General features: G+C 38.8%; 3 protein-coding genes across 5 annotated transcripts; 2 read left to right on the top strand and 1 right to left on the bottom strand.

Moving 5' to 3' along the window:
- The first annotated feature begins 2,946 nt into the window (after positions 1-2,946).
- LOC110749407 (U3 ribonucleoprotein (Utp) family protein) lies at positions 2,947-8,145 on the top strand. The gene is made up of 11 exons (XM_021949515.2): positions 2,947-3,360; positions 3,494-3,617; positions 3,887-4,368; positions 4,821-5,042; positions 5,258-5,590; positions 5,863-6,231; positions 6,329-6,409; positions 6,544-6,627; positions 6,717-7,106; positions 7,301-7,432; positions 7,654-8,145. Exons 1-11 carry the CDS (start codon positions 3,055-3,057, stop codon positions 7,822-7,824), a joined length of 2,694 nt encoding a protein of 897 aa, XP_021805207.2. The 5' UTR covers positions 2,947-3,054; the 3' UTR covers positions 7,825-8,145.
- A 159-nt stretch (positions 8,146-8,304) lies between these two features.
- GCP4 (GAMMA-TUBULIN COMPLEX PROTEIN 4) lies at positions 8,305-14,185 on the top strand. 3 transcript variants are annotated; one of them, XR_002525605.2, is made up of 17 exons: positions 8,305-8,705; positions 8,788-9,079; positions 9,162-9,341; positions 9,450-9,553; positions 9,709-9,829; positions 9,979-10,251; positions 10,460-10,540; positions 10,614-10,697; positions 10,992-11,078; positions 11,201-11,256; positions 11,396-11,581; positions 11,783-12,008; positions 12,145-12,233; positions 12,894-13,047; positions 13,342-13,464; positions 13,555-13,698; positions 13,834-14,185. XR_002525605.2 is itself a non-coding variant. In XM_021949516.2 (16 exons), exons 1-16 carry the CDS (start codon positions 8,548-8,550, stop codon positions 13,621-13,623), a joined length of 2,283 nt encoding a protein of 760 aa, XP_021805208.1. In that variant the 5' UTR covers positions 8,305-8,547; the 3' UTR covers positions 13,624-14,185. The 3 variants fall into 3 exon arrangements, 2 of the variants coding, with proteins under 2 accessions (XP_021805208.1, XP_021805210.1); XM_021949516.2 differs by having other exon boundaries at positions 13,555-14,185; XM_021949518.2 differs by having other exon boundaries at positions 8,307-8,705; positions 9,162-9,298; positions 9,455-9,553; positions 13,555-14,185.
- Positions 14,186-14,417: 232 nt separating this feature from the next.
- Positions 14,418-16,542, bottom strand: LOC110749409 (S-adenosyl-L-methionine-dependent methyltransferases superfamily protein). The gene is made up of 7 exons (XM_021949519.2): positions 16,230-16,542; positions 15,858-16,009; positions 15,645-15,765; positions 15,361-15,485; positions 15,109-15,237; positions 14,850-15,014; positions 14,418-14,652 (listed from the first exon to the last, which is right to left on the bottom strand). The coding sequence occupies exons 1-7, from the start codon at positions 16,420-16,422 to the stop codon at positions 14,581-14,583; spliced, it is 957 nt and encodes a 318-aa protein (XP_021805211.2). The 5' UTR covers positions 16,423-16,542; the 3' UTR covers positions 14,418-14,580.
- Between the last annotated feature and the right edge of the window lie 57 nt (positions 16,543-16,599).

Here is a 16,599-nt window from a genome sequence, read left to right as displayed (position 1 = left end):
CAAGACAAGACAGATTTTCATAACTCAAAGGGCTTTGTGATATCATATGAGCCTCAATACTCGACTTCAATTTGGGGTTTCCACTTTGGCTCTTTTTTATACAAACGATAATGAGGAAGGGAAATCAAACTTAAGACCTTGAATGCAAGGTTTACACAGCACGTACTGTTCACCACCATCAAATGAGATCTATCCACATCTCTACATTCAACTTCATGTCAGTTTTACCCCACAACCCAACCATTAAAACGAAAGAGAAAAACTGGTTAATTTATTAGACGGTTAAGAAAATTTACTTGTCAAAAGCTTTTCTGCATATATATGTACTGTATACATGTAAATTTAATTTACAATGAGGTGCAGATTTCAAAGGCCAAATGCACGCCTGCTCTGCTGCAAATTGCAATACAATATTATGAGCTAATGCTTACATATTATAACATGCACCTTTGCCATGATCAGGCGGTATGAAATTCTGGGGTCCTTACTTATTGATGAAAGCACCATAAATTCTGGGGGGAGAAAAAGCTGAAGCCTATTCTTTATAGGGAATGATCATATCTAGCTAGGGCTTAGGGAGCACTCCAAGCCCTTTGAGAAAGGAAAAAAACTCAAACAAACATGAATACCACACTCAAAAGCTTGTGCTCAACACGCAAAGCCCTACGTGCACTCTTTACATTATTATTATCATTCCTTCTCTTCTCTTCCCATGCCATGCTTGCACTATATGTATGTCCAATCCGATACTTATTAATATTTCTTCCCAAAAGCAAAAAGCTGGTTGAGCTGAGAACTTGAGAGAGAACCTCCCATTGGGCCCACCCAAATAAATCCCAAGAGGTGATCTAGGACGTCTACGAAAACATCATGGCCCGAGATTCTTGATCGATCCAAGGCTGCCCACCCAGCCCCAGCAGCAGTATTGAACAACACATATATATTGGTGGGGCCGGAAGAGATTTAATTTTTAGAGGCTTGTGTTTGTCTCTCTCTGTGCATTGAATCAATCCTCTCCAAGGCTCCAAGGAACAAATGGGTTTTGTTTTGTGCCAATAATAATAAGGCAGACAGGACCCTCTTTTGGTCTCCTCAGATATCTCTACTTTGAATTTTTTTGATTTTCTTCATATCACGTACAAATTAATGACAATATCAAAATGATGGCATGGCATGGTTTGACAGAGGTTTTCTTCTCTCCCTGCCTGCTCTACGTACCTTCAATTTAATTACTCCTCTCTCCTTGATCTCTTACCATGATGACATGCATGCATGAGAGATCTAAACACACACACACACTCTCTCTTCCCCCGTTTGCGCCTATAAATAACATAGGCTTCTTCTTCCTTGAATTCATCCAATCCACACCATTTTTATTCTATTGTTCAAATGTAAGGAAGAGTGTGGGTGCAGCTAGCAAGCAAGGCTTGTAAGTAGAGCGGGTGTGGCTCCTTGTTGGAGAAGCAGGGCACGTGCAAACCCCTTTGGCTTCGCTATTGCTTTTCAAACGCAAAGAAAAGCTAGTAAGTTGTTGCACGTGCTCCCCTTCTCCAACATGGGTTCCTCACCTATTCCTCTCAACATATGGGTTCCTCATCAGGTGCTGTTATAATAGGTAATATTTGTGCAGTGAAACCACTCAAACTTAATCTCCCCTAGTTTCTGTCATATTTCCGGCCCAATATCTACATAAGCTACCAAGAGACTTAGTTCATCTTCTAAATAAAATTATGGACATGTATATCTGTATATATATGTTATTGCGTTCGTTTTATGGTCAGGCATTATATCATGCATGCATCATATATATATAAAATATGGTGAGGCGTTTGCTTTGGAAGGAAACATGGAAAGATGTCCAAGGCGTGTGAAATATATATATATATATGAACGAGAAGAAGGGATTGGTTGCGGTATGCGTACGTCATGTAAAATTTCAAGTGAATTTCAATTTCAAACAATATTAATGGTGGGTATATTATTTTATGATATACCAGCTACTATTTATATTTTTGTGTAATGCAGGTGGACCCACCATTTTGATTAATGTGTATATGAGAAATTGGACAAATCCTAAATAATGATGTTTAAACCAGCAAGTTGGAAGGAACGTAGCTTCTTTGTCTGTCTTAACTACGAAATGTCAGCTCATGATCATGATCATGCATGCATATGGACTCTATCGGTCACAGATATTTTATTTGCAAACAAAATAATGGGGGCTCCTCTTCCTTGAGGTTGATTAAGATATATACCTAAATAATTCGCGATAGATCGATATTCACGTTGGATATGTAATGTTGTCCAATCAGTTAGTTTCATTCGATCAGATATCATGTTGACAGTTATAATATAAGCTGGATATAGTTTGTCTTATGCTTTGGTGATTAAGATGACAAATTCTCAATAACACCTACAAAGTTTGAACTGATTCATTTATTTTTTAAATATGAAAATGAAAGATGTATAAATATGAAGAGCTCATGTTTGGTTAAAAAACCTCGAGAAAAAACGAGGTCGAAACCCTTTTTTGAGTTTTTATACAATACTACGAGGGAGGATTCAAACACATAATTTTGTTTTGAACTCGTTGACACAATCTCACTTCAAGTAAAAACATGTGTACCAAACATGAGACAATCCCTTCCGATCCCGAGTAACAAATGAATCCTTGTGTTATTATGTGTCACAAAACTTACATCAGTCAAGCATTTACTCTTGCACCCGAGTTCCTAAGTTCGATTCTTTCTCTAGTAACTTAAAAACAAAAACAAAAAACTCATATGGGCCCAAACATGTGAGCCTAATTGCGGATTGGTTAAATCGATCGATAGTTCCGACACTCTAACGTTGCAGCCCAACTACGCTTTCAATCGTTTGGGCTTTAGATTGGGTTGGGTCTAAAACGAGCTCCGTTGAGTCTGCAAAGGCTCGCACTATACAATTCTTGCGCACTGGAGGCAAGTAGGTTTTTGCCAGTGCCTTTGCCTACTGCTCTCACCGTCACTACAGAAGAAAACCGAGCCTTTCTCTCCTCTCTCTCACGCCGACGACATGGCGGAGACGAAGCGAAAATCTAGAGGCGAGGCAAAGGGCAAGAGAGGCAAACCCAGCAAGAAGCAAAAGAAAGGCAACGATACAAGAGAAAGAAAAGGCCCTCGTTTGCCCAACGCTCTGCGAAAGGAGCTCGAACGCTTAAACCCCGTTGATGAGGGTTTTGGTTCCGACGAGGATCAGGAAGAGGTTTATGGCCGGGACTTGTATGAATACGAAGAGGAGCTGCCGGAGGAGGAGTCCAAGAAGAACCGCCGGTACGACCCCGTCGAGAACCTCGAGTATCAGATGCCTGAGGAATTTGAGGTTTGCTACTGTCGAATTACAATATCAGTTTACGGGACTTCGTAGTGGTTGTTCTGGCTTTGCATAGTAGAAGGAGTCTTTGAGCTCATTTTTTTCAAATCGGTGTGATTAATAATATGCATGTTTATTGTAGGATGAAAATGTGTCATCGGATGATGACAATGACGCCAGGAACGCTGGAGAGGATGGGGTTGAGGACGAGGAGGATGATGATGGAAGGCAAAGAACCACACGAATTACAGGTGAAGCTTTTGAAGGTAAGACAGTTCCTCTGATTGTTCTTAGCCAGCTTAATTTACCGTGTAATTGTGTTTAGAGCACAAACGATGCAATTATGAATATTCATGTATAAAAGTGATGTAGCCCTTGAGTTAATGAAGCAGAATACTGTTTTGTTATGGGGACTTTGAAAGTTCACATGTGGGATTTGTTTAAAGTCCCCAGTTATGCACTCAAAGTTATCTATGCATTGCTTGAGGATATTTGTCAGGGGTTTGACTCACTGTGAATTTAATGTCTTTGTCAGGGAAGAAGAAGAAGAAAAACAATGTTGTTATATCAGAGGCGTATCCCGAGTCCGAGTATAACCCTACCCGTGATATGTTGGAGGGTGAAGGACCTGTTAGCATTGGAGACCTTCTGGACCCTCTCCATGGAGTATCTGGTTATAGCAAACTTAGAAAGAGAATACATCATTTGGAAAAGAAATCTGTTCCTACTCCTGCTCCGCTTCCAAAGGCAGATCAAGAGAAATTGGAGAGGAAAGCAGCCTATGAAAAATCAAAGGAAGAGTTGCAGAAGTGGGAGCCAATCATTAAGAGGAACAGGGAGGCGCCTACCATATATTTTGACGATGATATGGATTTTGGGTTTTCAACTGTGGGAGCAATAGCTTCTGAATTTGAACCTAGAACAGAATTTGAGAAGAAAATTGCTTCATTAGTTTATGACGACCAGGTTATGGAGGCTCACCAAAAAGATGGGTCAAGGCTTCTTGAATTAAATAAGGTTTGTATACCATAGACTAGTGGACTTGATGGAATAATATTGTTTTATAAGATGAGTTTTGGCAACTTATTGTCTCCTTTTGCCTTCAAAATTGTTAATTTATCTGATCATACTCATATATAATAGAATGACTGGTGTTAAACTGTCTGACTGGACACTAAGGTTCTATGACAAGATTGAAATGAGATTGTGATAGTTGATAAAACCTTCATGTTAACTTCTTCAAAACTAAGTTGCACCTTGTTTTGATTATTACAGAGATTGATGTTACTTTAGTTTTTCAGTATTTTGTATCCTTTGTATGGTTGTCAATAATCTATCATGTTGCTGTGACTATCTTTTTGCTTTTTGTTCTTGTATGGTGCATAGTGTAGCTAAATTGTTCTGTGTTTGCACCAAACTAAATTATCTATTCCTTGAATGTATGTTTCTTGTTCCGGTTTGCTTGACAGGTATCTGCTGAAGATGAAAAGGACCGCCATAATCGAATGGCCAAAATGCGCAGCCTTCTCTTCCGTCATGAAATGAAGTCAAAGCACATAAAAAAGATCAAATCCAAAACATATCATCGTCTGTTGAAGAAAGATAGATTGAAGGCATCATCTACACAAAGTCAAATGGATCCAGAAGCTGCTAAAGAACTCGCAATGAAGCAAGAGTATGAGAGAGCAAAGGTGATAGATCTTTCCCCATATATAGGTGGTAGTTAACTTGTATTGGTTCCTTGGTGCATTACTTCCTCAAGAAACTTTATTTTTCTCCATTTTCTGGTTACACTAAGGACCCAGAAACAGAAGGCAAACTTACTTCTTGTTACAGTCAAGAAACACTCTTTATTGTACAAGTGAAAAGACAAAGTGTTAATTCTTTTCTTTTCAACTTGATCCAGGAACGAATGACTCTGAGGCACAAAGGTAGCTCCAAGTGGACCAAGCGCATCAAAGAGCGTGGTATAGATGTCCAAGATGAAGGAACTTGGACTGCGATAGCCGAACAGCAGCACCTGCATGCTCTGCTAACAAGAAAAATGAATTCTATGAAAGATGGTAGTAGCAGTAGCAGTGATGACAGTAGTGATGAGGATGATGTAGATGTATATTCAGTTGGTTCAGATCAGGCTAGGGCATCAAAGTTGTTAGAAAAAGCAAAGGAGAAGACACTTAACTTGTTGGATGAAGATGATGAAGTGCCTAATTCAGGAGTGCTTTCATTACCTTTTATGGTAAAGCTTTGGTTTTTCTTGTTAATTTCAGATATTAACAATGTAGTATCAATTTACAACTACCATGAATGTCATTGTTGTTTCAATCCTTTGTTTGAAAATAAAGTTATGCTTTATTATGTCAGAACTTATGTTAATTATCTTCAGAAGGCCAGTTGAGTAGGAAAATAAACATTACTTACTGTTTGTATCATTCCCTTGACCCTGTCACGTTCATGATTCTTTTGGTCCTTATATTGTGAAGTCATTAGTCAGCTGTTTGTTTGACATAGGTGCGTGGATTGAAAAAAAGGAATGAGGCAGCTGCTGAAGAAGCTAAACTTGCTCTTCAAGAGTATGAGTCATGGTCAAATCCGTTGGAGCATTCAAATGGGGCAGATAATGCAAAAGTGGCCCCTCCAAGTGGTAGAATGGTCTTCAATGCATCCAAGGAGGCTCCAGAATCAAGTAATAAGACCAAATCAGATAATAAGATTAGATCAGATAATTATTATGGTAATAGTGATAGTGAAGATGACTTCGAGCCCAAAGAAAATGTTGATATCAGGGAAGACAGAAGTAGTGATTTGCAGAACAATGGCGGCATTAATCCTGTCTTACTTCATAAGGATTCTAAAAATCATAAGGATTCTCTTTTCAAGGTAAAAAGGTTTCTTAATTTTTTCCTGTCCTTTCTTGGAGACCACTCTTTTGATCTATGAGCATGACAATGCCATCTCTATCTCTTGTGGTTCACAGAACTTTGATGATATTGTTCAAGACCCAGGTCCGAAGACAACACATGAGGTTTCTATTTTTGCTTCAGGCACATGGAAAAAGGTTAGTTTTCGTTTGCATATTCTTTTTATTCTTCCATATGAATAATGCAAGTCTTTGTATAATTTTCTTATGATGGATATGTGCTTTTTTCCCTTTCTTTTTGGTAATTACCATTTCTTGTGTAATGAATACAGATAAAAGGTGGCAACAATGCAGATGCCAATCCAAATAAGCCTACTCGACCCTTGGAATCAGTTGTGCTCAATCAAAATTTGCAAGTATGGCCTTTTTGCATTTATGAAATTTACATTTCCCACATTTATGATTGATTGGCTAGCTTAACCCTTTGAAAATGTTTCTGTTACAGGAACCTGTGAAGGATTTGGACGAGGATAGTGATGCAGATAGTGAGGGGCAGATGGTAGATGGGATTCTTACTTCGGATCCAAAAGTTGAATCATCTTATGAACTTCCTTCTCAAGCTGAGATAATTCGTCAAGCCTTTGCGGCTGATGATGTGGAGGATGACTTTGAGAAGGAAAAACAGGAAGTCCTGAACGAGGAAAATCCTGAACCCGAAAAGCCCGTTTTACTCCCTGGATGGGGTCAGTGGACTCATGTACAGAAAAAGAAAGGCTTACCTTCTTGGATGTTGCAAGAACATGAAAGTGCCAAGAGGATGAGAGAAGAAACCCTTAAAAAGAGGAAGGATGCACATCTTAAACGTGTTATTATCTCAGAAAAGTTGGATAAAAAGGTTAGTCGTTTTCCATAGTAGCACTCACTCTTCATCAAGTAGGTGATGTCCCATACAAATGAATGTTTTACTTCACATGGAAACATTAGATGATAGAAATTAGTAGACATAGAGCAAGGGTTAATGTCCAAGTGTCTGATTATAATCGTTTTTGGCAATTAAGTGACCCTTTCCTTTGTATTTGAATTTGACAGGCTGAGAAACTTTATACAAAATCATTGCCTTACCCTTTCACATCCAAAGAAGTTTATGAACAGAGCATCCGCATGCCCCTTGGTCCTGAATTCAACCCCGCAACTGCGGTTGGAGCTCTTAATCGGCCTGAAGTAAGTGCCTCATTACAATTCCACTGGAGATTGACTATTCTTGTAGAAATTATAACTCTTTTTACATCTATTACTACGTCGTGAGAATATGCTTGAAATGGCATCCAATGATGAAATTCTGCAATACCACATGCAATTTTATCTTTTGTTTCCGTAAGCTGGATGTTGCGTGCTATTGAATTTCGTCTCTCAATTCTCACCTTAAATGCAATTGTGTGCAGGTAATGAAGAAACCTGGTGTGATTATAAAGCCCATCGAGTTTGAGGAGGTGAATCCTTATGAAAGAATAGAGGAGCAAACACAGAGTGGAAAGAAACAGAAAAAGAGGAATAAGAGTAAAAGCAATAGCGGCAAAAATGGGACAAAGGTGAAAACTAAGCTCAAGAATTAGCTAAAGTGGAGACTGTTTTTGGGAATTTTTTCTGGTTCCGTTATTTCCATGGCGTAAGCGTTTGCAATTTTCAACGTCATGGAAGATGGAAGACTGAAATTAGAAATTAGAGAGAGACAGAGAGAGAGAGCGGGGGTTGAAATTCAATTGTTATAATCTGCCTTTGTATATTTTTATTATTTCTTTCTTCCGTGATGCAAGCAGAAGCAGTAGTCTGGTTGGTAGAAATTGTATCAGCTATGTTATATTGAATCTTTTAAACATGTAAGGAAAACCCCATAATGTTTTGACAAAGTGATATTCTAAAATAGTTTGAAATAATGTTTTCTTCCACATTAATGTAAAGGTTTTCACCATGAATTTTTTATGTTTTAGCTAACTTATCCTTCTTTCTTAGTTCCATACCATTCCGTTTATTATTTCTTTTAGTCCCATTCAAATAAAATTTTTAATTTAAAATCCGGTTAAAATAACCTGCTTAAAATACTTGAAAAACCACAAAGTTCCCTCCCTATTTTTCCGTTCGGGTTTAAGGCTTGTGCTTTGCCTTTCTGGGAAAGCACAAATCAATCCGTCAAGCAAATTACGGCCAGTTGCCACCAAACCCACCTAGCAAGCCGGTGCAATCCGGCGCCGTTTTGTACTCCTCAGTGCTCATGAGTGCGAGTGTCTGAGTTTGACCAATCTCTCTCCACTAGAATTCAGAGAGAAGAAGAAGCAGCAATGTTACACGAGTTGCTACTTGCACTGTTGGGCTACACCGGCGATCTGATAATCGACGAGAGAGAGCATTCCAAGTCTCTCGGCGTCGACGCTCCCATTTCCGATGAGCCTACTTTCAAACTCGCTCCCGATATCTCCTTCATTCAACCCAGCGAAAGGTACCCAAAATATTCACACTCAAACCCTCCAAATTTCACATATTCCAATTTCATGCCCAATCGTTTTCTGCGTTCTCTGCAGGGATCTTATAGAGAAGATCACCACATTAGGGTTTTACTATCGGGAGCTTGACCGCTTTTCCGTCAGGTCTCGGAATTTAAGTTGGATAAGGGCTGCAAATGCGAGTTCTTTAGCCTCCGACTTGTCCAAGCCCAAAGCTGAAAAGCCGAGTCCGAGTGTGTATCGTAGGGCAATTGCCAATGGCATTGTTGAGATACTCTCGGTCTATAGGTCTGCTGTTCTCCACATTGAGCAGAAATTGTTGTCCGAAACTGTCCCCATATTGGCAACTGTAACTCAGGGCCTCAATAAGGTCGGGTTTTAAGAATGTGCATGCTGCATTGTTTGGTAATCATTTTTGTTTGTGTTTCTTATGATCAGTTGGTTTTTCCTAGTTTTTTGTGCTCTTGCCGCCTCTGTATGAGCTTGTTCTGGAGATTGAGCGCGATGACATTCGTGGCGGTCAGCTTCTGAACCTTTTGCACAAACGATGCCATTGTGGAGTGCCTGAGTTGCAAACATGCATTCAGAGGTATACACCTCATTTTTCATGCAAATGGGACAGTGTGTATGCGGTATACTTTCTTCGAAAGTAACTGTTAGGAACTGTTTGTTATGTTTGAGTGGCAAAATGAATTATAAGCTGATTAATTTCTAATTTGTTTATTGCTGTGTGTTGGTAGCATAGGCTTCTTTGGCATGCACATCAGGTGCTGTATAACCAGCTGGCAGCGTGGATGGTATATGGGATTCTTCAAGATCAGCATGGAGAATTTTTCATTAGGAGGTAGTGACGGAAGAAACTCCTTTCTGAGGGGTTTGCATATTTGTCGAACTTCCATAACATATAATGCCTTGTGTCTCTCCTTCTGGCATACCCTTCCATTTTTTAGCTACACTCAACTTAAAATGGTTTATATGGTTGACTGTATCACTTTTCAGGCAGGAAGATAAGGATGTAGAGCATGGCTCATCTCATCGAGACATATCTGAAAAGTTGGCACGCATGTCAACGGACGATACATCTTTAACAGATTGGCACTTGGGATTTCATATATATTTGGTATTGTTGACTTTGTCTTTTGGGATTTCATTTTCTCCCTTTACCTTGGCTTTAATTTGTGGTACACCACTGCCTCAAAGAGAAACCAAACTTTGAAACTCAAATTCTGTTACTTACGAGTTACATTGTCTTCCCTTTTCTCTTTGTAGGATATGCTTCCCGAGTATATCCATATGCGTGTTGCAGAATCAATTCTATTTTCTGGTAAGGCCATCAGGGTTCTTCGCAATCCGAGCCATGCCTTTCGGTTTCAGGATATTGTGTATCATCAACAGGTGCCTAGAGGCTCTCAGAAAGTTCAAGGATTTTCAGGGAGATTTCCTTTCCTCAAAGACCCTTTTGCGGATAAAGAGTTGATTGGAGAAGAATTGCTTCCACAGTCCGAGGCTGATAAAATTGAAACTATGCTTCTGGAACTAAAGGTTTTCTGTTTGCCCTATGATTACTACATATCTTGCTGATATCGTGTTTCTGGAACTAAAGGTCATAATAAGGTGGATAATGCGATAGTTTGCATTTGATCCACTGTGCCAGAATATATAGTTCTTGACAATCTTTATATTTGTTTCTTTACACAAGATATAGCTTCTCTTTCTAATTAAGAGTAAATTATTTGTTCATTATGTGCAGGAATCATCTGAGTTTCACAAAAGATCTTTTGAATGTGCTATCGACTCAATTAGGGCTACTGCTGCCAGTCATCTTTGGCAGGTGCTGAATGTGAAAATTTTGGTCCCTCCATGTTATAGAACAAAAATTTACTGTATTCCCTCAATTTCTGCAGCTTGTGGTTGTACGCGCTGACTTAAATGGCCATCTGAAGGCACTGAAAGACTATTTTCTTTTAGCAAAAGGAGATTTCTTTCAGGTAAGGATGGAAAATATGTAAAGATTGCTTCCTTCTGTTTTTCAAGTACATAAATTTTTAATTTTTTTCTCATCGGGGTGACTGTATATACCTTCCCCAAATCTCTAAATGAATTGTCATCGTTTGATGACAATTTTGTGTTCAGTAATGATTGGACGGGAAAATGCTATTTTTGGAGTTTTTCTTAAGGTAGATGTGCAGGAGGTACTGATGTGGTCTAATATTTAGTATAGTTTCCCATTAATTGATTGTAACCTGGGAGGTTTCTTAATCAGACATGATCTATTATGCCAGTGCTTTCTTGAAGAGAGCCGCCAGTTGATGCGTCTACCTCCGCGTCAGTCAACTGCTGAGGCTGATCTTATGGTCCCATTTCAGCTGGTAAGGTTATTATAAAATGACTTCTTACATACTAAATCACAGAGTTGAGATATTAATTGCGTCAACATGCCTCATTTTTCAAATGTCTGGAAACAAATTATTTAGCTCCACTTCCAATGCAGGCTGCAATTAAGACTATAAGTGAGGAAGACAAGTATTTCTCTAGAGTATCCTTAAGGTTAGAGCCATTTTTTATTGTTCCTACTGTCTGCTTTAAATGAAGGTCTTGACTGTGTAGCCTTTTTTTTCCCTATCATTCATTTCACTTTGAGGTTTCATAAACAGTGTTTATTTGACTATCATTCTGTCTCTGGTAGGATTCCATCATTTGGAATGACTGTAAAATCCTCCCAAGTAGATTTACCAAAGACAGATGGGAATGCAGGCACTGCACTATCAAGTGCTTCTTCAGAAATATCTCTTGATGGTTGGGATGGCATTGCTCTTGAATACTCCGTTGATTGGCCCTTACAGTTGTTCTTTACCCCAGACGTGCTCTCTAAGTAAGACTCCACTGCTATTGCTACTTGCAGTTGCCATTCTTTGTTTTAGTTTCAATATATTTGGTAATTGTCCCTAAAAGTTTATAATGCTTTTCTATTTTGGAGAAGCCTTTTGAGGAATCAGCTGCTGAAACATTTGATTATTGCTGAACTATTGAACGTTCTTGATGTGAATGCATGCTAACATCAGGTGTACTCCAGGTACTGCAGGGTCTTCCAATATTTGCTGCGGCTAAAGCGAACACAAATGGAATTGGAGAAATCATGGGCCTCTGTGATGCATCAAGATCACACAGATTTTGCCAAGCATAGGAATGATCATGTAAAGGGCTCAGTATCTCAGCAGGGAAGGCAGCGATCTAGACCAATGTGGCGTATTAGAGAGCATATGGCTTTCTTGATTAGAAACCTTCAGTTTTATATACAGGTTATGGTTTATTCCATTTAACTTTCACCTCCATATATTCATTATTTTCCCAGAGATTTGTTGTGCAAAAACCATGCAAAAAACAAAGCAGTATAGAACAGTATCTGTGCATAACCTAATGTATCTTCTGTTTCAGGTGGATGTAATAGAATCCCAATGGAATGTTTTGCAAGCTCATATTCAAGATTCTAATGACTTTACTGGACTTGTGGGCGTCCATCAGGAGTAAGTTGAAAAAATAATTTCTTATTGTATATCACTTCTATGTTGTCATGCTTTTGGATAGCTATCAGTTGTAAAAATTGTCTAATATGCATAGAATCATATTAGATGTACTTAATGAGAATGGTTGAGGCATGCTACTTATGAAATATGATGAATGCAGGAAAACTGTAGGTAGCGGAAAGCTATTTGAGAGCCACTCAGAGTTGTTTAGTTTTTGTTTCTAGGCTTATTGTTCCACAGTTCGATTTAGTTTTGTAGTTAGAGATCCTTGATTGCTGATTATGATGATAGCTTGGAGCAGAAGAGCTCCGTATAAATTGAGGGCCAAGAATTTACTAAGGAATCGAAAGGTCTTTGTGACACCTTGCCCACACGTGATAGGATATGTGGTTTCCTTTTTTAATATTACAAGGCAATTAATGTTTAGTCAACTATGAACTTTTGTGGAATTTGTTCAATCTTTTAGAGGTTCGTGTTGCCTTTGTATTTCTGCCAAGCACGTAACCAAATCATGGTTGTGCATCAAATTTTTTCTGTTCATTTAATTAATTTGTTGAAGAGCTTGTTACTGTTGCTCTTACATATTTTCAGCTATTCCCTGTATGTGCTTTGTCCTTATTTTCTATTGCTATGCTCATGGAATTCTAAAATTTCCTACAGGTATTTATCAGCTTTAATTTCACAATCTTTCTTGGACATTGGCTCTTTATCAAGGATACTGGACAGCATAATGAAACTTTGCCTTCAGTTCTGCTGGAACATTGAGAACCAAGAAAGCAGTGCAAATACATCTGAATTGGAACACATTATAGAGGTAAACATCATTGTTTTGCAAAAATATTCTCTCTTCTTGCAATTATTGGCAAGAATAATTTCCACATATTATACTGCTGCAACTGTCCTGGGAATTTACTCCTTTGTTGATGCCAGAGTTGGTTTACCTGTCTGGTTGTCTCTGACAATTGACTAGCCCTGCATAATTCGAGGGTGTAGGTTATATTGTTTGGCTTTCACAAGACTCCATAGCTGCTTGCATTATTTAACATATTGTATAATGTTGCAATATGTGGACTTCATCTTCAATTAGGTTTTGTTTTCCTTTGTTCAGGAATTTAACAAGAAATCAAACTCGCTATACACGATATTGCGCAGTAGTAGGCTTGTTGGGAGCCAGAGAGCCCCATTTCTTAGGCGTTTTCTGATGCGTCTCAACTTCAACTCCTTCTTTGAGGTAAAATCCCATGCAAGAAGCTGGTCTAGATACTTATAATTTTTGCACTGCAATTTCTTAGCAGTTTATTGTTCATCCCTCTCTCAACAGGCAACAGCAAAAGGTGTGCTGAACGTTGTAAGACCACGGCCTACACTTTCTGTTTTGAATCAACAGTAGCATAGCATCTTTTTGTTCTACGGCTTCAAAGTGGCTCCTGCAAACTACTTTCAGGAGAAGGCCATGTGAGCAATGGTAAATTCGTTTTTGCTTCTTAATTTTAATGGAAGGACAGAGAAAACGAGCTTTGTTAACGCTTGTCTGAAGACAGATTTTCATGTGTGTGTAAATTGTAATATACATCAAATGTTTTTCCGAGTTATTATGTAGATGAGGTATTTTGGTCAACTCCTTGCTCGTTGATTTTCTGAGTGGAAAGCCCATGAAAGCCAGGTACCTATGTTGTGGTATGGTTTGAGTCGAGGCTGCGGGTTTCTTCGGGTCGACGTTTCGCAGCTTTGTTGTCCTGAAAGGGTGAAACAAACAAACAAGATACAATCCTTGGCGGAGGTGAATTAGGTAGCGATTTTGATTGGCGGCTTGGAATTGTGGGTCATTAAGTGAACCTTTTCTATGTATTGGGTCTGAAGCTGTCTTATTAAATTAATTAAACTTTATTAGTTTGTGTACAAAGAAAGAGAGTATGATAGCATCATCGCTCGCATTGTTGTGAGACCAAACATAGACTCGACTTTACTTCCATAGCAAAGAGCCAAAAATATATAATCTTTATAGAATTGGATTGGTCCTCGATCAAACTTTCTGAAAATGATAACCATTCACAGGCCTGTCTTACGCGAAAATTGTGAATCTGGTTGTGGATCGAATAAGCATCGCATTTATATACAACATATCATTCTACACGTGAAACACAGATTCTCCTAGCTAAAATAGCAATAAACATGTGGAGAATATGTCCAAAAATAAAATGGGAGCAGAACCCTTAACATCTTCAAAACTTATACAAAGAAGGAAAGAGAAAACAACCAAATTCCAAAATTTCATCATAAATGATTTACAATGTGGCGGCTTAATTAAAAACAAGATAATAAAATAAGAAACAAACGTGTCATTGTATTAGAGCTCTTCGAACCCTTCCTCATCTCCTTCTTCCTCGGCTCTTTGAAATTCCTTCCTCCAAGTTTCCATCTGTCAACAATGTAAAAAGGTTTAGAAAAGTTCCAGCGTTTGAAGGACTAATGATACTGACACAACACTAACTCTTGGGGAAAGAAGATAACGGTCTGAATATGTAGACAGGATGAGTTGAGAGATTGATTCCTCTGGTTACATGAATACCACAATTTAAGCGTTCATAAATCATCAGATACTGAAAAACATGTTACCTGATCATCAGAAAACCGTAGTTGTTCCGCAGAAAATAGTATATTCTTATAGCATCCTGATGCTAATTCCTTGCCTAAACTCCTCGCAACTTCCTTGTAGCAAATCATGTCCACCCGAAAGCCATTGTTCATGAATAATTTCTCCATCCATTTCCTTGCACTAGTCTACAGAACAAAACAGGAAACGGGTGGTGCATTTCTTTCTTGACAGAGAAAAGCAATTAAAACACTGAAAAACGCTTGAAATAAGCAAACTGACCTTGATCCCTATTTCAGTTTCCGCCAACCAAGCAGGCAATTCTCCCAAGAAAAAACATCCGTTCATGGCAGAACCACTTACAGTGAGCAATATGTCCTCAAAACTTGCTAATGTCATCACAGGGAGCCCCTACAACAACATACTAAAATGACTTCTCTACCCACTAAACAGAATCACCATGATAAGCTACGCACAAAAAGACAACTACTGGTCAGTCATTATAGGTACAGCTTGAAAACCTTCTTTAGATACCTGCATGGCCCATATACTAGGGCGATTGCCGTTAAAGCCTTTAGCACGCAGACTTTGCTGTATGTTGGAGGATTCCAAAGGAACATGAAGGGATACGCAGCTTCTTGGAATCTTAGCCCCAACACCTGAGGGATTTAAGACAATACCATGAGAACATTTTGCACTTCCTACTTAACAAAATATTTGATGCCCATGAAACACGATTATATTTTTTTCAAATAGGCTGCAAAATCTTTAATTTCACCAAATTGTCACTATAGTTGAGGTTGTAAGTTTGCAATCACCTTGAAGCTTTTCAGCTGCTCTTTTGAATACCCGTTCTGGAGATATATTAAATATAATGGTTGAAGTTGGCCAACTAAGCCTATATGGACGGGTGTCCATGCCATCTGTTAGCAAAACAACCTGCACTTTCAAGAAGAATACCATCAAAACTTAAGGATTGACAAGAACAAGTATATGAAGTTAAATCTTATCTCTAGACAAACAAAAACTACCTGCTTAAGTCCATCAATATGGTTCACTGTACGGAGCAACTTATCATCAATGAATTTAGTTGCAAGGCAATAATGGTCCGAGGATTGCTTCATATTCATCTGAGCATTAGGAGCAACAAAGCAACCGGCATACGGATCAACAAAGAGAGGCTCTGCCCATGAATTGCAAGTACTAATCACATACTCAGAAATTGCACACAAAATTCAAATAAAGATGCATTCTTTATAAGTTGTTTGCGTCACTTGAATTGCTACTATAAAACAAAAACAAAAACAGATCCTCCATAATAATACGAATCATTAAGAGCTATTTGATTGATAAAATACCCCACTGAAAAAGAAAAGTGTCAAATACAGAGGATATGGGCTTGCCTGGTCGATGGGTTTCTCGGAAACGAAGAGAGGCTGAATCTAAGGCGGATTGAAGTAATGGGTCATTTTCTTCGACGAGCCTTGCTCTCAATCTCAACCCGCCATTTCTATATGTTCGTGAAGTAGTGTAGGTTACCGGTCGGCGCAAGATTGCAGTAGCCGGGGCATGTGCAAAGCCCAAAAAACAGTCCATACAATTCAGATTACTCTTGGTCGATGATAAGCCTCACGAGAATTTGGAAGGATTCATCGTCCGCACGTTGAGCCTCAGTATTGGCTGAAGACATAACACAGGCCCTCTTACGCTGCGCATGGAGCGCGGTGCGCGCACACGACACGACCTCAGTCGTTAAGCCAAAACGACCCAGCG

This window comes from Prunus avium, chromosome 8 (genome assembly GCF_965620075.1).
Source record: "Prunus avium chromosome 8, drPruAviu1.hap1.1, whole genome shotgun sequence".
Classification (NCBI taxonomy): Eukaryota; Viridiplantae; Streptophyta; class Magnoliopsida; order Rosales; family Rosaceae; genus Prunus; species Prunus avium.
This window is presented reverse-complemented; position numbering and strand designations above follow the sequence as displayed.